General features: G+C 40.2%; 1 protein-coding gene across 1 annotated transcript; it reads right to left on the bottom strand. All coding sequences in view use genetic code 11, as the record gives it.

The window, feature by feature from the left end:
• Positions 1 to 41: 41 nt before the first annotated feature.
• EGR_02007 (Cullin-5) lies at positions 42 to 17,603 on the bottom strand (the record flags this gene model as incomplete). Its single annotated transcript, XM_024491256.1, has 13 exons — positions 42 to 357; positions 1,742 to 1,860; positions 2,129 to 2,422; positions 4,000 to 4,242; positions 5,762 to 6,023; positions 7,776 to 7,945; positions 9,377 to 9,568; positions 15,449 to 15,586; positions 16,739 to 16,869; positions 16,947 to 17,088; positions 17,127 to 17,409; positions 17,445 to 17,557; positions 17,595 to 17,603. 13 exons carry the CDS (start codon positions 17,601 to 17,603, stop codon positions 42 to 44), a joined length of 2,412 nt encoding a protein of 803 aa, XP_024354399.1.
• Between the last annotated feature and the right edge of the window lie 5,157 nt (positions 17,604 to 22,760).

The following is a 22,760-nucleotide window of genomic DNA, read 5'->3' as shown; positions in this document are numbered from 1 at the left end:
GAAAGTGAGCGTAAGACTTGAGGAGAGAGAGGGAAGGGAAATCAGGAGACGTAGACAAAAGTATCGATTTCGCGTGGATCACGCTCGATGTAGCGGCGTTCGATAAGCCACTCAATCACCTCCTTCAACATACGTTTCGAGGGAATGAACTGGTCCTTTAGCAGGCAAATAACTTGTTGATAGACCTCGGAGAAGGTGAGACGTTTGCGACTCTTCATCACCCTCACCACGGCCTCTTGGGCACGCATTTGTCGCAGCTGCACGATGGCTAGGCTCTCCTCCTCACAACCCGCCTGGGTCAGCTGCAGTCGACCAATCATATTTACTCGCCGACGGTTGGGTAAACGGCCGGAGCGGCTTAATGTAAATAACACCAGTACTACTTATTATTCGCCAGTAAAAGCGTTGATAGATGGATTCCTGTGATTGAAAACATTCCTTCCAGTCTCAAGACGATTTTGTAGAGAAGCATCCGCTTTCATAAACACCAAGCAGAACTATAGATGCTACGGTAAACATGGACTAAATGTGATACACAACTTTATCTTTGCAAGGAGGATCAACTGAACTGTGCAAAAACCCTTTTCAACTTCCTAAACACAAAAATCCCAACTTCACTTTTCTACACCCGAACTGACCTAACCAAGACAAAATAAAACCTACAGAAACAAGATCAGTAGTAGGCAACTCTATTAGTTAAAAACTACTCTACCCATTGAACTAATACATGTACAAAACGAAGCGGAATCTGTTCAGGTAAATGATAAAAGGTAAAAAACTAAAATCCTTCTGCATCTTCACTCGTGACAAGTAAGCGGCATTCATTTACCCATTTAGTCAAATTGTGGGGTAACTGAAAGGCTAGTGAGGTTGCAAATGACTGGCTGCAACTTGTAGGGAGTGATAAAGTGCGTGAGATGTGCAGGAATGAATGAAATGCAACAGTCTACCCAACATTACTTGTGCTGTCTACTACTCTAAACCCAAAAGATACACTTCAAGCTTGTCTGTTTCACGAAACGAGTTCACCTTGGTTCCGAGCCTGAAAAAAAACTCAAAGCTCGTGCTGAGCTTAAAGAAGTGTAAAAGTAGAAACGACCACCCGGAAATGCTTTAAAAGCTCTGAATCTGTTAACGAATCACCCGGAGGTAGACGCATCACCTTCAAAGGACCATCTATTATCGGTAACAATGAAGTATCTGATGCTATTTTTACGCTAGTCTGCAGTTAACGTTTTAGTAACTTCAAATGCTAGTCGACACAAAAAGATCTCGAAATCAGAAAGAAAAAGACGATTATCTTAACAACTTACGGGAAACTACACATTCTTCCTTTAGTTTTTGGTTAAAAATTACCAAGCCCACACCAGTGAAATGTACGCTGATTAGAATAGTAAAGGTCGAAACCCCGGAGTTGATCTACCTTCTGATCAATTTACACCGAAAGAATTGGCTTAATGAGTCTTTAGTTCTAAAGAAATGAAAAGCATGTTCGTCTTTGGAAATCTGATTAACTTGCTGATTACTGGTCGGGGTGGGAAATTGAACATAAACTGGGGAATCGAAATTGTCGCATCTACTTCTGTCACTGGGTATCCTCAATGTGGTTATTCAACAGGAAGTACGGAGGTCTTGAATATTAAGAACACGCACCAATTTAACCAATTGTGGGATTTCTAAACCGTTACCGTCGGCAAAAATATACACCCAGATAAGGGCGTTGACTTCTCGTCAGACTTACGTGACACCAAAAGCGGGATTAATCCAAAATTCTGTTTCGTTCGTGAAGTCCTTTTCTGAGGCTGCTTCTGGGGAGTAGATAATTATCTGCTGCTCCATTTTAGGACGTTCTGAGAGTGACTAGGAAGAGATAGAAAATAACTCATGTTACTTTTGTTTGTAAATCAAGACGAGGCCAAAGCCCATTTCTGTTGGACTTCTTTTCTGTAGTAAACATACTCTTCCTGCTTTGAAATTATACTTTAAATTTTGGAGATAGTTTACATTGATTAAAGGCCTGAGTGTGCCAATGTAGAAGATTCAACTGAATAACCCTACCAACTACTGAAATAATTTCAGCTACTAATAGCCATAAGAGTAGACGTAATTATCCACCCTCTCCTCATACCCATAGAGTCCGACGCAACTCCAGGTCTGATAAGCCTGTAGCAGTGAGAAGACCGTCAAGACGCAGTTTTTGGTTAATATCGCGATGCCTCCATGCAAACATCACAACGATCTGGAGGGTGGTCATCTCCAATTCTACCTGGGAGGTTGTTGGAGCAGCATCAGTCATGGGAGTGGTCGATTGGACGGAGGTAGTGGTGGCTGTAGGTGGGTAGTAAGCTACAAGACCGTGGGATAGATGATACTGCCAAATCAGCTGGCGTCCTTGATGCTTCTGTTTATAGAAATCCTCGATCTGGAGAGCAAGAGGAATAAGCAGTGAATTCCCCTTTAGCTGGCTTTTTTACCGATTACATGAGCAAACTACTAACAAATGGAGTGCGTAAAAACGGTAAATTTATAAAATACGATTTCTGAAACACATTAAAGCGAAAGGACGATAGAAACTAATAAAAAATTTCTTGGATTTGAAAAAAATAGGCAAACTTTGTACTTCCGTTTGTAGAAATATTGAACCTTCAAAGCAGGAGGGATGTAAACTTCCGTTGGACGACTTCTAAACCAATCGGATCACTTGAAAATACAGCTTTCAAGGAATAATGAAATTTGGAATTGGAAAAAAAAACATCACAAAACTCCAGGCAATAACATGAGCTGAAGAGCATGAAATCCCATTCGGAGAGGTGAGTTCAATCCTGGCATTGAACGGCAGTAATGAAGAAGAGCAATACAACAAATAATCTTCTAAAGAATTGCCACGCCATTGAGAAAACTTGGTGAGAAGTACAAATACTTTTAAAGAAGCATGATGAGAAGAAAAACAGTGGAAAGAGAGATGAACAAATACGAAGAGACGGTAAAAATAAAATCTTTATTTTTAATATGGACGACTAGTTAAATAGTTACTGGAGGGGGGGAGGGAAGGACGTAGATATTTAAACAAGAGGGTAGATCGGAGATAGACGGTGTCCTAGCCTTAAAGTGCCTGAATTCCATAAGTACTTATCCAACAAAATTCATTCCCTACTCAGACGGAAAAAAAAACTTGATTTCGCGAGGCTACAGGAAGGAAAGGAATGAATGGCAGCCAAAGCATGCGAGAATCAGATACAGCATTATGAAAATGGCTACTCAACAGTATGCGGCGACAATGTGGATAACGGCCACATTCAAATAGGACTGACAAGACTTAATAAGTTATGAAAGGGCAAGAAGGCAGAAGCAGTAAATAGATAAAGACCAGTAAAAGGAAATGCAAACAACTGATTAGAGGAAAAGACAGCATGCTAATTTTCCTTTTCTTGAGGGAGACAGATACTGAGTGGGAATAAGAATAGACGTTGGAAAGCCCACTCACCCAAGGTACGAACATATGCGTGCTTAAATGCATGCATCCAAGTTGAAAAATTGACCGTCCCAAAGAGGTAAAAGTGAAATGCCTTCGTAAGGTCATAAGTGGAAAGAAGGAGGAACAACGAGAAGGTGGATAATCAAGAAAAGTTCAACAGACACCAATCGTGAGTAAATTAGAGCTGAAAAGAAAGCATCATTCACATCTCGCAATTGTGAATGCAGTCAAAGTAGATGGCAAAAAGGGAAACAAATAGGCAGACAGGCATGTAGCTGGAGATTAACTTAGAAGACAGACAGGTCAGGGACAGGCAAAGATGAACACGCATGAAGAGAAAAGGACAGACAGATGTGTAAGGGAAAAAAGACAGATGTAGAGATAGACGATCAGAAGGGAAGAAGAAGCGGGCAGTAGAATAGGTGTACAAGCAGATAAAGTAGACAACACATGAGTTCACTTTCCTGATGGCAGGCATGCAGTCAGCATGGCGAATAAGCAGTGGCTAGAAGACGCGTACCTACCTGAGGGATGAAGTCCTCCAACTCGGGGGGCAGAGCGACGGCGAATTTGGGCTGACTGCGAGGCAGCCAAGTGCCGCTACTGAGGATTTTGATACTCACTAACACTGCTGATGTTTCAGTGCCCCCCGAAGGATTGTTGTTGGCCACCTTCTCCTGGAACTCGCGCGTCAGATCGTGCGACACCTTGATATCCTGAAACATCCGCGCCAGCCGGTTGACCAACTCCGCCGGCATTCCCACCTCCTGAAAAATAATGAGAAAATGAAGACAATGGAACCCTGTCTATGCACAACCAACCCCTTCTAGATAAATGTGGACGAATTTCATCGTTTGAGAACAGCTAACGAGCCATAAATCATCTCCAAAACCACACTCAAATAATAGTTAGACTTCAAAAATTCGATGTAAAAATTGGAAACCAGACCTTGTAGTATGGGCAGCTCAACCTAAAACGTGGCTAAATTCGTCTGTTTTAACGCACGAGTCCACTAAATACAGCATCTGATCGGGTACAAATGAATAGCAAGAAGTATGATCGTCCCCTATCGTCAAAAATGAAAGGTGGATTGCAGAGCTAACAAGAATTAATCAACAAGATCAACCGGCACCTTGATGCACTTAAACTTGCGCTCCTAAAGACTGACAGACTCCGTTCGCATTCCAGCCTTCTGGAAAAGGAAAACAGATAATGGAGGAATCGAAAGAGACCACTTTTCATTCCATTTGATATTACTTGAAGCCGATTTGTGCGAAATGCTACGGTGCCATTGAAAAATGCGAATCAATTCGGCTGTTTGGAGCTCATGAGGAGTCGCCTACTCTCCCTATGAATCTACCGAAGCTGCTGTTGTCAAATCGACGTCCCGAGCATAAGTTAGTGAAACCTAAAGAACGAATAACAGATCGTTTTCAGTCAATTTGGTTGCTCCGAAAAAGGCCATCAGAGTCTTACCAGTTTTAACTCTAAAAAAAACCGAAAATTAGATGTGTTTGAACCTGGTGAAATTCGAATTGTGCACCAGACAACTTTCCATCGATAGGTGATAAATAAGTTAACCCCTTTCGGACACATTTTATTGAATTCGTCCCGTTCAAACTGTCAGTGAATAGGCAACAACTGAATTCGGGGCTTCAAATGCGAGCTAATGCGCGTCACTTTTGATCTATTTAGTTAATTAATTACCTTCACCTCAAAACTCCAAGCAAACAGTCAGATATCCACTCCCTCAACTCCATTTAATTGATTGAGAAAAAAGTCAGGATTTGAAATCCATTAATTCAACAAAATAACAAAGCAGGCGTCCGATTCCCTGACAAATGGTTTGCACTTTAAGTAATTCACCGATAGCTAGAAAATCATAAACAAATTCATGTTCAATTTATCTCTCAATATGAAAATGTTAGAGAAAAACAAGGAGTGGCTCGCCTATTTGTCTGTCAATTTCGAGGCGTTTAACTACGCCTCAAAGGTTAATTGATGAGCAAATTGCCAGATTCAATTGGAGTCCGGGGGAATTTTACCAGTGATTTAATGGTCAGAAAGAGGTTTCATTTGAATGACTAACTTGACAACACAAATTCGTTAGTCGATTGAAACCAGCAAGTTTACATTCTCACAATCACAAGATTGGTCTGTTGAATGTTTTAAATACTACTACAATAATCAAACAATGAATTCTGTCCATATTTTAACGAGTCAATAAAAAGACGGGCAAAAACAATCGCGTTCTCATATTCAAAAAAAAAACCATTGCAAACCCACCCTTAGTTTTTCCACCATGAATTCCTCCAACTCGTTGTCTGCCGACGTCTCCAAAATGAGTCGTCGCATCAGATGAGCCTTGTGGGCCTCCATGAAGAGATCCTTCGAGTTTACATACTTCAACACCAAAAGGATCCTCTTCAATCGCGTCAAGATCTCTTCGGAGGATAGACGACGGCTAGTTGGCGATTTGCGTAGCAGCATATCGCAAAAGGCGGCCAAAAGGTTCGGACAACGCGACTCTGGCCGTTTTACCGTCCCTCTGGAAAAAAAAATGGTGATTTAAGTGGAGGTAAATACACCTGACTGGAGACATTTACAACCACATAAGATGTTTTCATTTCGAGGTTCTAGCAGCTTCTATTTTAAAGATTCTAGAAAAATTTATACTTTGTAATCTCGGTGATTCCCTCCCAAATGGCCAAAATGTCGTAGTACGCACTTTTACGTGTTGACACTCCCCTTGTCCTTAAGGTCACTTTAGAAAACACCAATGCGCAAGAATTGGGACGCCTCGTGTATATCGAGGTCACGGAATGTACTCCAAGTTGGGGTAGCAAAGAAGGCCTCTACTTTGAAATCTTTATTGTATCCGTGTCCACACATTCAAAGAGGTTTGATTCACGGCCCAAAAGGACAACAACTTGAAGGTGAAGAGAATGACGCTTACTTCAATGACGTAATTGATTACATGAGCCCTTTCAATCTCCAGTGATCCAGCTTTCCTATCAATGATGTGAAATTAGGTTTCCATTCTTCGTACTACCAGTCTTCCAGTCCTTTTATACGTTTGTAATGAATCCGCTTCCGGGTCAGCATCCCTCATCCCGCCTGCATAACATGTTACAGTTTACTCCAAAACAACAATTTCGATTTTGATGGCTAAATACTACGTCAAAACGTCACAGAAAGAAGACTCCTGCTGTAGATGGCCGAATTTGTAGACTCTTAACAGAGGAACCAGAATCAAGCAGTAGGACAAGGCTAGATTCGAGTGATTTGGAATCCCATATTTCTGTTTACCGCATCGAATCGACGCAAGAAGCTGAGAATAACTCGGACAGCAAGGAAGTAGCGGGGCATCGAAATACGATCAAGGGGAGCAAATACAGAGCGTAGCTACACAAAAACTGTTTTACTGTGTGCTTTATCATAAAGTTTTCCTTTCAGACGAATATTCTTGTGAAAATCTGACATAGTTCAGCCTTTAGTAAAATGCACCGACTGAATCCTTACAAACACACCTTGCATTCCGGATGTCAAAAGTAAGCCTACTGAAGTCTACATGAATGCAATCTCATATTTGTGAAAAATTATTCTGCAACCTGTATGCTTTGATTACACGAAAAATTTCAGTCTACCGTGAATATGTCTTCGGGATGATGAGAATGGTGGAACTCTGATCATGCTACCGGTCTCACAATGCTTTAGTGTGGTGATAATAAAGTTGCCGTCAGAATCGGACGTACTTTGACCAAACTAACCGTAGCCCTCTCAATAGACAACAAAAATTTAGATCTATAGTGTGGTAATAAAAACAACCTGATAAGTAAATTCACCAACTGAGTTGAGAATTGCTGAAGTGCTGGGTTTGTATAAATCCTAAGTGGCATGTTGCAAACGAGTTGTACAACTACGCTAAAACGATTCTGTATTCATCAAATAGATGCTTTTCATCGGAAAGGTAACGATACTGTTAAATATACCGCATGAATAGTGTTGGTAAAACAATTATTAACCGAAAAAGAGAGAAGACAGATGTATAGTTTACGATCTGTCAAACAGCTTTGACTCGTCTCGCTAATCAAACTACGGATTGCAGCGACCACTGGCGGGAGTCATGAAAATAAATGCAATGCCAAACTTACCAAAGATAAGCGTGAGCCTTGGCAGAGAATATAGCGATGTTATTAGCATTAGCATGTCAAAACGGTTTTAAATAAGCCTATAAATTAATATTCATCAGTGACAAGAGCTACGCAAGTAATACTGACAGCAAGAAGGCCCAACTCACCGAAGAGAGTCGGGCATCTTGACAGAGAATATGGTAGTGTCGTTGACAAGACGTTGATAAGCCTTGTCACGAATGGTAAGGAAGGAGGGATCGTTATGGAAACAATCCTCAATCACAGAGGAGAATCGATTGAACAGGTCTAGTAAGGTGTTGACGTATCGGTCGGCATCCTGAAATTAAAAAGAAATAATTAGTGACTTAGCATATGATTGGTTAGCATTCCGAATAAGACACAGAAAACTTGGTAAATCCGAAGAAGACTCCACCAGATAAATGGGGTCATTTCGTAAAAATAACACAGGCTATGAAAAATAATCGGTATGTTCAGTTCAGGTCATGGTACAGTAGTATTATTCCAAAAAAGTTATTTATTAAGTCAAAATAGCTATTGCTCTTGTGTCAGTGATGATGCAAATCTGCCGACACTGAATAACTCTAATGGTGGTTTAACGCGAATGATTAACACAGACGTAAACTACAGAGATATATAAAGATTAGAAAGGAGAATATGCCACAGATCCAATGCCAGGTAAACAGCTGGAAACAATAGTGAATGATAGGTTTAATCGGTGAGAACTCGGACAATTAACATCGCTACTATAGATAAATAATTAGAACTTTGTTTTATGAGTGAATCTTAAAGAGGCTACTGAATGAGATTATGACGTTTTTTTGAGAGAATGATATTTGCCTTGATTGCATATTGCCACAATAGAGTGAAGGACGGAACACGTTCATTCAGCAGAGTTCGTAATACTCAGGAATGATGGTCACGAGTATTATCATTGCCGAAATGAGTCTTTGCATTGCGACACTAATTTACGAGGAACACCAAGTACGACGGCCCCCCAAAAATGGGGTTACGGGGCGGAAGGATAATAGTTTTGCTAAAGTGTAACGAAGATAGTATTTTCCGAGTCCCGTCATTCATCCCACATGTTGCTGGTATGGAACCTCGTTCACACTACCTAGGATGCTACTCTTCCGCTCTTCTTTACGTAGGCAGTAAAACTTTTCACACGCACATACCATGTGTCGTATCAAGGAGATAATTCAAGCACTACACAAGTGCCATTAATGCAAAACATCAATAGAGGTTGCATTGGCTACATACTACGCCAAAATTCCGTTGAATGAAAACATCAAAAGTGGAGACCTTCAACGGAAGGGCTACCGAATCCATGCCGACTTTTGACTACTATCCGAAACTCCAGTTCCTCAAGGGTGGAACCAGCTCTGGATTCAAAGTGCAAATTATCCACAATAATATTGCTTAAATATCGACAATGAGAAGAGCAAACAATAATCATGATCTGAGGACTGGAAGCACCTCCCTATACTGCAAGAAGTTGATAGTAACTCAGAGGGGCAGTCGAGCAAGATCCAAATGTTAAAACCATGAAACCTAGGAGTAAAATGAGTTTTGGCTTCAGGAAATTGGTTAAAAAGTTGGAATAATGGATCACCGTAGAGCCAATAGTAATTCAAAGCCTTCACAACGAAGTGTTAAACCAGCAACCCAAATAGAATCCCGTTCAAGAAAATTGTTTTATAAGAAGGATAAAAAGCCTCTTTGAGGACATGACGCTAATGACACTTACTTTGAAAATGACCTCTGCATTGTCGCGCAGCTCACAACTGCCTGCGCGCCAAATAAAATCTTCTAGGAGGGGTAAAAGTGGATTCATCTCCCCAGAGGCGTCCTTGACACATCGGATCAGCTCATAGGTCACCTTTAGGGAGTCCTTTTCGTCCTCGGCCAGGAGCTTCGGAAATTCCGCCAGTATCTCTTCCTAAAATGGAAACGGATTGGGGGTTCTTTGCTTGTGCCTCCTAAAATTCATCCTCGATTCCGTGAAGCCTGACTTGATCGTAACTAACTTAGTCACTTTTGGAAGCAAGTATCCCATCCATAAGCGAAGAAATCATGGCGAGATATGCTATTAGATAAGGCCAAGTGATCTACTTAACGATAAGTCTTTCAAGCTCGCCGAAGTTGAGTTGATAGAATCCTGAATTATTAATTGGTACAGAGAAAGTTGCTAATTTACAGGAAGGAAATATCCAATCAGCGAGGAATATGAGTCTTTCAGGAAAATGCTTTGAGACTAAGTCTACTGATTTTTGGAAAAGGTGTGCTAATTTAAAAAATATGATTGGACGTGCTTTGGGATTCGATTAAGTGACGCAACTATTCCCAACGGCAACAAACTTATTAGTCTTTTCCAATCAACAGAAAAGCGTATACACCTGGGAGTTGTTTAGAATCACGGTTAATAGCCCCTCACGAAGTGAAAATCAGCAGATGTTTTGATTTAAGCAATATTGCGGCGATTTCTCGACAGATTCAGAGAATCGCGACTCCTGTCTGTGAGAGAGAGCTGTCAAATTCAACCGCATTTTTCGAGCTCAAAGAGCAAACATCCAAACAGCGTGACGAGGTCACACTAGAACATTATAATGTTATACAGGTCATCTACTGAGAATTCCTAAATTGAAAGGTTATTGTTCGACATAGTTCTAGGTTGAATTTAGCAATCACATGAATCGTCAATTAAAAAAGGTTTTATTTTCTATTTACAACGTAAAGGGGTTTGTTGGATTGTTGAGTTCAATCCATTTGATAAGGCAAAAGCATAAGCACAAGGTAAAGGGTAAAAGATGTAAGTACATATTAGACAGCATAAAGCATCTGATGAGCTTACACAATCACAAATTCCTAGGGAGGTTAAAGTTCTCTAAATATTCACCAGCAGCTTGAAGACACTTAAATAAAGAGGAAACTAATCAACAAAACGGCAAGAGGAGAGTATACAATAGTGATTTTTAACCGATGGATCCATCCAACTCGGAATCAAAAAGCCATCGTCGGATCCGGTGCGACCTGAGTTCTTCCGTGACTGTTTCTTGGCTAATAAAAAGAGAAGCTAATTCTGACCACATTGGGAAATAACTACCACGATCAAGGCTAGATAAAAATCCTGGCAATTTCGACTACTCTACTGTCTCCTAACAAGATTCTAATGGCCTAAAAGTGAGATTAGATCAAGAAAAACTACTCACTCTTGACAGTTTCGGTACTTGTTTCTAGTCCGCTTAAAAGCTCTTTGCTCCACTTAAAAAATTTGGAAAGCAATCTACATATACGTGTAGAGTTTAATAATTTGACAACGGTGTGAATAATGTGGAAGACAATCCAGTCGAATTGAAACATGGATTTTGTAGGTCTAAGGAGGGGTGTTACCGCGACAGTACTACGCGCAGCAGTAAGTGGGAAGTCCGTCGCATGAGTACTTGTGGGCCAGTCAAAACTGTTAATCAAGATGACAGGCAACAGTGGCAGTTCCTGCGTGCAACAGTGAGTAATGATGATGCTTCTGACGAATGAAGGCATAAAAACCAACCCCACAGATATTTATGGAAAACTTCAAACGCAGTACAACGTGGAACACTACGCCTCAGTAGGACATCTAAATGGTGTCAACAACTCAAAGACGGTCATGAGTATGCCTGACTGCCAGCTCACAGTTTCGACCGACAGCCTTGGGAACAGTCGGCACGCGGATCGCCTGATCTCAGAAAAATTTGGAAAAGACCGGTCGTCAATTGCATGAGACGAATCTCCTAACTCAAACAGCGAGCACAACCATTCGCGAATTCAAAAAACTAACGAAACCACTACAACTATCCGCAGGTTATCTTAGGAAAATTTCGAGGTTTCATTCTATGGCAAAGCTTTTCAGATCCAGTCAAATAGTGCAACAAGGTTGCAAATTTAGTTAGGGGCTACGTGAGAGAATAAGAGCAGTTTGCTCCCGTGGGCATCTGTTCTCTTCTCCTTGACAAACACCAAACTCCCAGTTTAACTTGAACGGCCCACATAAATTCCTGATTATTTACTTCTACTAATGAAGAATAACATCCAACATCGGATTGATATCGAAGCAAATAGCCATCAGTAGTGTGTTAATAGACAAGCTTGAAGACTAACAGGACTATTTCATTTCAAAAGGAGACCATTGGATAGGTTTCCGCAATAAACCATTAATCTGTAAATTTTGAAAGTCAGAGCTTTTCTAGCTGAGCGTATTTACGATGTATCGAAGGGCAGGTGCTCAATTAGACCTCGGGGAAATTGAACCGAAATTAGTCTGCGACTTCAAAAATCGCACCTTTTTGTATCATTTTGATTTTCAACTTTGACAAGACTTGCGATTCTTGAATTGAGAGTAAATAACGATAAAGTGCATTCAAAAGGGACACCAAATTACAAGTAACTAGACCCTCCACAGAAGTGTCGAAATTGTACTAAACAATTTAGGATAACTAAAAAAACTTACAAGATTAGTTTATGCACATTATTACAACTAATGCACTCAGGCTTTCTGTTCGGAACTTATAAAGCATCCAAATAAGTTCATGCGGTTTTTCAAGACAAAAAAAGTGAGTGAGGGCAAAAAGCTTCTAAGATAGGTTCCCTGCGTTAGAACAATTCCACAGTTCGGCCTGGAGTATTTCCGAACGAGACGTAAGCTTACCGTGAACTTCACTTTACTCGGATCCTTTGCCTTCATAATTAAAAAAATCGAGCCCATGTCACCGCTTTTTATCTCACTTTTATTTTTAAACTGTCCAATCTACCACCCATTTAGTCATGGTATTATTCGGTACCAAGAAAAGGTAATAGCCATCAGTTGGAGAAAATACCATTAACAAAAAATGGAATATGGGGCAGTGTCCCCTTCTTCCCATCTTAAAGCATAAATCTTCCCACGGATCAGATTTACATTGCAAAGATGGCACTCCCTATCAACCAACTGACTAGTCCTCGCTTTCTGAAGGCGTTTCGCTCGCACATACTCCAGCTACATCATACCATAGCGCATAGTAGCTGTTCGGCCTTCGGCGGGTAAACGGTTTCTAGTGGACAATTCAATTTGCACACAAAACAATCATATTCGTCTGAACTTGAGGTAGTGCGTGACTTAAAAGTGGTCCGAAGTGGACCGTTTGGGACTGTCGAATGATAAATTGGTTTGCTTAAGCTTGGAATACAAAGTCATTTCTCATCATGCCAAGAGGTCCGATGTTGTTTGTTGGTGTTGTTTGTTAGTGACAACCATTTGCCTAGCTCTCTCCACAAAAGTCCCAGTGGGTGTAGTTATAAACGTCAAACAATACGCTACTGCAAGCTCTTGAGACGACTCATGACTAAGTTGCCAACGGCGGCAAAATACCAGTCACTGTGATGAATAAAAGAGGTTAATCTAAAAGTCTTGCGTCTAAATTATAGTGATCTATCACCAAAAAATCGTTTTCAATTCCCTTCTAGGCGACACGTTCTGCTACCGCATCTTCCCCATCCGCTACACGAACAGCTAATAAGAATCTCCAACCACTATGGAATCGATTTGAACCCAGTTTGTGGTAGAAACAAACCTGAATCACACCAGGTTCAGCCAATGCCTCGTGAGAGTTCAAAACGACGGAGCAATGGACTACCGTAGCGACATATTAATCAACATTTCTGCTTTATTGAACTAATATAAACAATTGCACATCTTTCATAAGTCTCCAAAAGTTACTGAAAGCAACGCAAACTTTTGGCCAGTTGATACTTGATGCACCACTCGAATCCCACTTTCTAAAGCCAAATGTTACCGCATAATTCTCGAACACCATGAGAGTAATAACTAATCAGGACTACAAAAACAGATGTTTGATGAAAAATTCGACTTAGGGCTCAATTTCCCTTAAGGTTTTCACCAAAGCTATGATACATGAACACGCCAACTTTTCATTCAATCTGCCTCTGCGGCGAAAAAAGTGATTTAGATTCACTTGACTTTTTTTCCAATTCCTGAGTTTAAACATTCAATATGTGCACAAATTATTGAGAAATTAGGCTGCATAAGTAAAGTTGTAAAACGCTTTTTGATCAAGAGACAAAGGCTTGACTTGGGCCGTTCTATCCACCATACTCGGCGGGACCTAACTAGAACCAAACCTGTTTACCTCAAGACCGGGGCCATTGTAAGGAGGACCTAATTAAATGGAACCCAATTATAAAAAAACTCGCGTCGGGCATTCGCTTTACATTTCCTAGTCCTGCATCACCCAAGAAGCAAAGGAAATCGCAAATGCTTTGCAGACTTCCTTCAATTCCGCTTTAATGACTCATCTATCGCACCATCTACCGACGACGTAATACGTTTCCACTAAAAAGCTAAAGGGTACCGGCAGATACTTATGGCATAAAATTATGGCGTTCTTTACTTTCGCCTGCAATTCAGTTCGGCCTCCACGCTACCGACATGGAGCCAATGCCATCTAAGTTACTAGTCAAAGAGACTCTGTGCACATTTAATAAAACTCCTTTCAGAACGGCACACTTTAGGGAGGCTTCGAAAAAGTCCAGACGCAATATCGACAGCAGCGTTAACAAACCCATAAAAGCACAACAGTCATGAATTCGTTGACTGGATGCTATATCAAAAAGTCCAAGGGAGGCAATAAGCAGTGAGTGGCTGAAATTGTATGTACCCTCAAGAGAAATAATCAAAATCATGTCAGCTTTCAGCATCTACCTCAAACTCAAGTTCTGCAAATAAGTCAGTAGTGAAACAAGACCAGCATGAAACGAACATAAAGTGCCTGAAAAAGGAACGTTCCATAAATTTTCCATGACAATAATAATTTACAAGGACGATTTGAAGACCAAGTATCCCAATTTTGCAAAAAAAACGGATAAATAATCCACATGGGTGGCTAAGCAGCACTGAAATATCAATCCACCAGAAAGAAACGCAAATACAAGATGTCGCTATCTGAATTTATTGAACACTGTTAGGTTTACATAGCGATTTCGACCTAAGGCTGATGTTTCAACAAAAATAGGTCAGTACATGGAATGAGCCCGCATATCCAATGAATGCCTTCTAGATACGGTTCACCCAAGGTAAAATATGATATACTGAAATCACATCCAAATTCATGAGATTTACTACCAGAACTGAAATAATGAACTTCTTGGCTTTACTGGGAAAATACTATATAATCGCTATTCCTGCATCACTATAACATTCAATCCACTCGGTTTTTAATAGCCAAAAAAGAAGAGCAATCACAGATGTTTAAAACAAGGAAAATGGAGCAGAAAGCTTCTAAAGTTAATCATGCCCTTTCGGCCTTCATTTCGATGGCACGAAGTTCTGGTTTCGTAGTCCTTCATCGGTGCGTCTAAGGCTACTTTCACCATCGCATGGTCAACAACGTCTTTAGCGATAGCTCAGACGTTGCTTTATTGAAGAGGTTAAAGAACTAATTTTATAAAGGTAAGATCATTTCCTGATTTCACTGGTTCGATGCCACAAAACGCCATAACACGAAAATACTCCCTTTGAATGACAACCTACAGAGAGAGGTAGAAGAATTAAATGCCACCCGTCTTTATTTGTTCAAATTGTGTGGTCATTCAATGTACCACTTTATGGCCTCCACACCAGTTGAATAAACCTGTTAAGCTCTCTATTAGGAATAAGCTTTCCAAGGTTAATCCAGACAGGTAGGCATAAGCTAGATATTGCGATGTCCAGATCTCAGGTTAATCAGAGGTGCATTTTTAGTAGACAATGGACAAAATCGGAGTGAAAAAGGGGAGGGGCAGCAATTACCTTGAAGTTGACCACGAACACTTGCACACAGGCCTGCATGAGGGTTTCAATAGACTTGAAATTGGGACCACTGTCCAGGTAGAGCTTCGCTCTCGCCTCCTCTTCTGCCAACTTCTTCTGTGCGTACCTTAAGTAGGCCTACAAATCCAAAATAGGCCATTAAATTCTGCAAAAAGGTAAGGATAATACTCTATGAGAAAGTACAAGATCATAAAAGGTACGGAATGTACATTTCTAAGAGCCGAAATCTCCTATAATTACACAGATTAACCGACCCTAGCCTCTATGTTGCACCTGAGTTAGTGGTAATCTTTCCCAGCACCATTTATTCTGGAACAATTTCCGAAAGAAACCCAATATTTATCGGATTCGAGCTTGACACATCGTCGAAAACCGGAGTGAATAACTGCGGAAAAGAATAATCACTAACGGGTTATGAGATGGGTACCGCATGACGGCGGAAGCAAAGAGCAAATTTCGACGAAGTATACTTTTCACGAGACTACGACAAGCCCAGTCCACAAATAATTATCAAGTCATTGAATATGCTAAACTCTACTTCGACGTAAAAACTCCCTTATTAACAGGCTTAGCGAACCTTGGACGAGGATCAGCGCAACGAGCTGAAGCACGCAAAAAATCGGCCTAAATCTCCTGTCCTGCCCATCATCTGGAATTTGACTAAAAACTTGATTATCTTTTCGATTAAGAAAGATACCGTGAAGCTGTGAGTATTACTGTCAAACAAGCAATGAACTATTCCAGAAAGTAGAGTATCCTCGTCTCAGACAACACCAAACAATCCTTTTCAATTTCTCGAGATTCAACGTCTTGTATAATACTATCCGTGTCATTAATCTCCCAACCATCCTGTGCTTTTCTGATACAGCTGCCATATAACGTTTTTGGGTGTAAATTGGACGTCGAATTAATAGGATTAACGAAAAATCCCTCGAAAAAAATTAAAAGGCTAGTCTGAACAAACGACTCAGAGGGGCATTTGGATAATTGAAATTTTAGAAACATTAAGACGTGAGGGTAAGGGGATATCGGATCTTATGCTAAACAACAAAGTGGCTGCGATGCAGCCTTGATCATAAGGTGAACCAATATGAAAATCGCTTTTGCCTGTACGCTGTAATCCTGGAGCTCCAAGTAAGAAAAGGCAATGACGCAATTACATAAGGCCCAGTGGCAATAGTGAGATTTACAACTTAAGAGGTTCTAGTTTACACCTAATTTGTTAGCCATTTAACCTTCAAAAGGGCACAAGACAGAGCAATTACGTACCCGAATACCGTTTTGAGCGATAAATTGACTGGTACGCGGTCGATAAAAGTTTTCCATACTCTTGATATAAGCAGCTTCGAAATGGTCGACGTAGTTCCATGCCTTAGTAGTTGAGGTGGCGGATAAATTTACTAAAGAACAGTCAAATTTAATGCCTTTACATGCAAACCAATTCAAAAAGGGCTCTAAACTGAAGAGATAGACCTACCACACGACTCTCTCACACCAATTACCAGAGCCGAATTAATAATAGCGCCCTCACGTTCGTCCTGAACCAACTTCATTGCACTATCTTCGAGTTTTTGTTTAATACCTTCAAAGATGGTCACATCCCATGTATCTAACATACACTAAGGGTAAGTAACTTCATTGATAAAAGTTAAAATACCTTCCGAACAATACTGTACTTCAGTTTTCTTTTACTAGGTCCACTAAGATTGTGTTTACCTCCAAGACAATTCTCCAAAGGAGCAAAGGGATTGGGTAAATTGTCACTCTTTTCTGAAAACAACACCCATTCGTGGATGTAGGCCTTTAGCAGAGAGGATTCATCCTGACTCTGCATTACACGCTGTTGGGATCGCTTGATGGCGGCTTTAATAGATTCAGTCAGCGACCGAAACATCTCATCATGGGCCGATTCCTCCCATGATATTATCTGGTATACATCCCTGAAGTAAGTGAACACTAAATGAAGGCCGCTTACTCAAAAAGCTTTACCCATTCTGCGGGAGGGACGGGCTCCATATTAAGGAAACGTCGAACAACATCATTTACTGCGGGCCAACGGCGTTGGAAAACGGATTCCTGACTAGAAGACTAGTGATGTGAATATAAACGAACTGGAAGAAGTTACCAAGAGCATTATTTACGAAATGAATAACAACTTGAGGAATGGTGCATAACAGATAAAAACCTGGCCAACTCATGTAATGAGCAACGCAAATAAAGCCAGCGCCTAAATTACATCAATTTTACTCGTCTAATAATTGCTTATAAAAATATTCGATACAGTGAAACAAAATTGAGCTTGTAAAATTTGAAAATATGTTCACTGAAAATTAACGCAACAATTTGTCTTTTTAAAAGTGTGTAAAAAAATTGAGCATGTTTTATTAAATTTGGCAAATCTGATAAACATCGCGGTTTTCTCTACAATGTATTTTAGTGCATATTTCGTGTGATTCAGTATGAAATTAAAATAATACATTAATTTGCAGTGGAATGAATCAGATGTGAGAGCACTAGAATTGTTGCGGGATCGTTGGTCTTGCACTTAAATACTTATTTTTTTCTTTCTATTTGCGATGATCCACAGTTTCCCACATTTTTCATTTGCTCATGTTAAAAAGGGCCATTTAAAATTGATACTGCTATATGAGTCTCTTCGTTAATCGCTGGGCGATGCCTATTTCGGCCTGCGCAGACAGAATAACGTATGTGTAGCCTCCGGAGCCTGCCCTGGAGACGAAAGGCGATACAATACTTGGGCAGAATATATGCATACATTCAGCACAGAGCGCGCCTCTTCGTCTTAATGGTCTCAATTTTTATGCTAAATAGGCCTGTTGTCCTCGACATCTTCAGCAACGCTTCTAAATCATTTGATTTCTAATGTTAACTCTCAACCAGCATGGAAATACAAATAACGAACTTAATTACGTCTGTATCAGCGTGTTAACCGCACAATGAAATAGTAATTTGTAATGTACCTGGTTTTTTGATTTTCCACACGTGTATAATTTCTTAAATGGGTGAAAATTTCGTGGTCTTCCCGCTCCTAATAGTTAATTAGCTCTTCCACTCATTTTTCAGGGATAAGATTATTTCTAGATTATTCTTATTATCATTTTAATCGCTCATGAGTTCTGTGACCATTTGCGGCGGTTGTGAAATAAATATTTTATAAACGGAATGAACGAGGAGTATCCTTTTAATACCATGCGCGACGCTCACAAACCTACCAAAAAACCGTTTGTTGAAACATCCTTCTCCTCCTCCATTGACTTGGCACCGACACTGCAGGTCTGTTAATCGAAGGTGACATTGGACGCGCCTTTGTTTGCACCTTAGCAGGAAGTCTAGGTTCCAAATAAATCATATCTGAGAGGTGCGATTGTGTAAAAGTTCATGCCCTATAGTGTTTTTTTTTCTCAAATTTGAGAAGCTATGTATTTTAGCCTTCTTTAATAATAAATGGAATACGACGTTTTTGACGTTTTTTTCTGTACTTTTCACTTGTGTTAAATAATTACTTCTACAGTCTCTCAAATAACACATTTCTCTGCCGAAACTCCACGCTTGCAATTTTTTATAAGTAGATTTCTATTTAGGCTTAGTTGTAAGAGTGGATTCGTTCAGTAGAGGCCCTTAACACTGGTTGCCTGGTTTACGAGGTCAGTACCAAAGCGAGCTCTTTCTACACAAAGCACAAAAGCATTCAGATTCTGCAGATGCGGCTGTGGAAGACGATAATGTGGTAATGCATATTTTTTGGCTTCTACATATCACGCAGTACAATGGGACAATAGCAACTGTTTTTCAACAGTTTGAGTTGGTGCCTAGGTTGAAGGATATGTGGAGTATTTGCCAAGCGCTTCATCCAGGAAACTTCTTTAGCAGTAGTTTGAGCAGATGCCCACATTTACAAAACAACCAAATGTTTAGCGAATGGATGGTACATTAGACCTCAAGCTTGAAACCATGTAAATTTAATGTTATACCACTTTGTAAGATAAAAGCCAAACAACAGCCAAGTCTTGAACTTCGCATTCAGCTAACAACTCATCGAATATATTCCCTAGAAGACAAAGAAAGAAGTTGGTGTTGATGCAAAATATTTATTTCAGATTAATGAACAGTCTCATCTAAAATCGAGTAAGCAAAATCGTGAATGGCCCAGAATGAATTACTTACCAGTACAAAATTTGTTTAAATTGTTAATTAGTCCGGTCTTTTTTCGTACAACCCAGTGGGAATGTCTTACCATTTTTCACTTTTTTCGTTTTGCTTAATTTTGTAGTCATTTTTAACCCCAATCCAACAAACCCATGTGAACAGTTTTTGTATTGGTCACCCACATTTTAAAAAGAACTTGTAATAACGTGTATTTGTGAGGTGCGAAAGTGGTGTCCGGAGCTAGTCATTTACTACTGAAGATAGCTATATTTCGAATGATTGTAGTATTTTGGAACAAATTTTTAGATTGTTCTTTAAGACGTTTATTGCTTGTTTTATTCATTGTTTTGGCTTCGCGGACGCTTAAAGTTTCGCATTTGCACTTCCGCTGGGCGGCGCGGCCTCCGGGCCGTGCCGGTAGCTTCTCATTCCTTCTGTACTTCGTTAATACATTTCTCACTTTAGGGAAGACTTGAGATACTATGTATTCATTACAAAAAACAACTTCTAAGATTTGACCTTTCGGGAAAGTCACTTGCTTAGAGGCAGCTAAGAATTGCTTTTATATGGTAGCGCTAAATCATGTCATTGGCTAGGATGAAGGGGACTATATGATTGTTTGATTGTACCTTTGAGGTGACAAACGGTCAAAGCACGCCAACCTCATGCCTGGGAGGACTTCACCCATCTCCCAGGGCTGGACAGAGACCACTGGTAAAGTTTCCCACCCCCCACCCCTGCTCGACCCAAAGGTCTGAAACTGGAGGTGGGGGGGGGGGGGGGAATTGACAACGAAAGCATCTTTCAAAACTGCAGGACTACCTCTAGTCGAAAGTGGGCACAATTAGAAAAAGAATTTTTGATTACTCAAAATGTGAAATAGGGGAGTATTTTAAATAGCCCGATTGAAGAACACCTAATTAACTGTGGCTCTGGTGATTGCGACAAAATCAGTAAATCGCGAATGAGCTCAGGGCAAAAATGACCATTTTTGATCCATATTTGTTCCAGGAAATCCTAAAGACCGATCTTCGTTGGTGGACATAGTTCCACATGTACAAGAAGCAAGTTTTACCAGAAAAGACAGATTCCGAGAGGAATCAGGGCTGCCACCTATTCGTTTATAAATCACCCGATTTTTACAAACAATACTTCTTTATTCTACTAGTTTTTTTTAGATTTTTTCATACAAGAAATTCCTCCACGTTTTGTAACTCCGTTAAAATGACTCAACTTCTAGAAATTCCTTGCTAGTTTCAAAATAAGAAGTGGAGACCACTCTTCTTCTCCCATGTACAAAATATTGCCTGAAAATAAGTCAGTAAGCTAATCTTCTCTCTGTAATGTCAAGATCAGATCGTACCCATAACTCAGTCATGCCGCCATAGTAAACAGCATCTGTCAATAATCCCTCTGACTGACAAGGCCTTTGGGATGATTTGTGGTTTCCTAGGCTGTAGCCTCTCAGTTTATTTTACATACATTGTTACGAAAAGTGTGGTGATAATTTATTTCTTCAACACTTTTGAACGCATTTAAGCTTGAAACATGTAAAATTTGCTGATATTTTTTAAGATACACCGTTAAAAAAACGTGTACTTAATAAGGAACTTAATGCATTCTGCTTCAACTGTTCGTCAAATAGAAGTGATTGGGCGTTGGTGCTACTTATCTTTTGCTCTGGAACCGAACCGATCACCTTAAATCTCGAGTGCAATCTTCAGGCTTTATGCAAAGCCTTGCTAATAATTCTTCTTGAGGAAATAAATTGCAAGACAACCGAATAATTTCGGTGTTTTCTCTTTTTGTTAATACCAAAAAGGTCTGTAAGCTAATTACACCTACAATCCATTTCCAATGCGACACAATCTCCTTATTTCTCCATCCCAAACGAATCACTCTTGCAGGCTAAAGTGTCAGATCTTGCATCGCAAGAATAAGACTTTCTTCCTGGCTTTACTGATTGTTTCTAATGCGGTTTTTTTCACACACCCTTAACTTGTACCAGGTTATTTTGAGTAATTTTTTATTCTCAGCAAGTGAGCAATTCATTGTGGCCAATTTCGACTGCAACAAAAGTTTTGGATGGTCTTCTAGAGATGAAGCAATGGGTACCTTAAAAGTGTGGTGTAAAAAGCCGTTTCTCTTCACAAGCCAGACAGTAAGCAGTCTGAAACTAGCGCGTTTTTATGACATACATATAAAAAGGTAGATAACCCCAAGGTAATGGTTACGAAGCCTTCTGTAATCAACTCCAACTTTCCCAATGATCTAGTGCAGTAACTGGATGAAGTAGGTCAAGGCACTGAGGCGATATGCATGCTAGAGGGCCAATTTCTGTCATTTGATGTTTGATTGGCAGTTAATTTTTGTATGGCTATCCGTAGGCTAGATTTCATCGCCTATTTAATCATTAAAGAAGAAATTACCTCCTATACCTCAGTCTATTAAACACTTCAGGGCATTCTACTAGCAATGATAACACGTTCAACAATCTCACGGTCTTCTGTCTTTCCTTCGTCCTGTTAACGTTGTCGTTGTCGACTTGCTCTTACTTAAATGAATCAAGAGTTGTTGTAAATGTCCAGCGTAAAAGTCATTTTCTTTTTGGTCATTCCCGTGCGTACTAAACCCATTGCACATTATCACCTCAAGTGACCGGAAAAGGCTAAAACTCAGTATTTTACGGAACTGAATGACCTTAAACAGATTTGTTAAACCTCGAAAAAAATGGCATATGATTTGGAGGCTTTGAATACGCTCAGGAGATGATATGGCCAAAGAGTATCAGTGTAATGCTTTGACAGTTTGCTTAACTCTGTGCTTAATGCCGCGGGCGCTGAAGTCCCCCTAGATCGCACGTCCTCTCGGTGGCATGCCCTCTGGGGCATGTCAGTGGACTCAGTTCTTCTCTACATTAATAGCATATATTTTGCCATCCTATTACGACTTGTTATGATCTCAGGAAAGGCTGGGGGTGCTGCCTTGGTGACAGCGAAAACGAACTTAGGCTTAAATGGCAACTGTCCTATTTTCTATTGCCAAATGCGAAACCTTAACCTAACATAAGAGGAACATCGGCCGCGGATGGGTAAAACTGGCGAAGCCTCTCAAAGTAACAATT

Source organism: Echinococcus granulosus (assembly GCF_000524195.1).
Source record: "Echinococcus granulosus chromosome Unknown EG_S00008, whole genome shotgun sequence".
Classification (NCBI taxonomy): domain Eukaryota; kingdom Metazoa; phylum Platyhelminthes; class Cestoda; order Cyclophyllidea; family Taeniidae; genus Echinococcus; species Echinococcus granulosus.
This window is presented reverse-complemented; position numbering and strand designations above follow the sequence as displayed.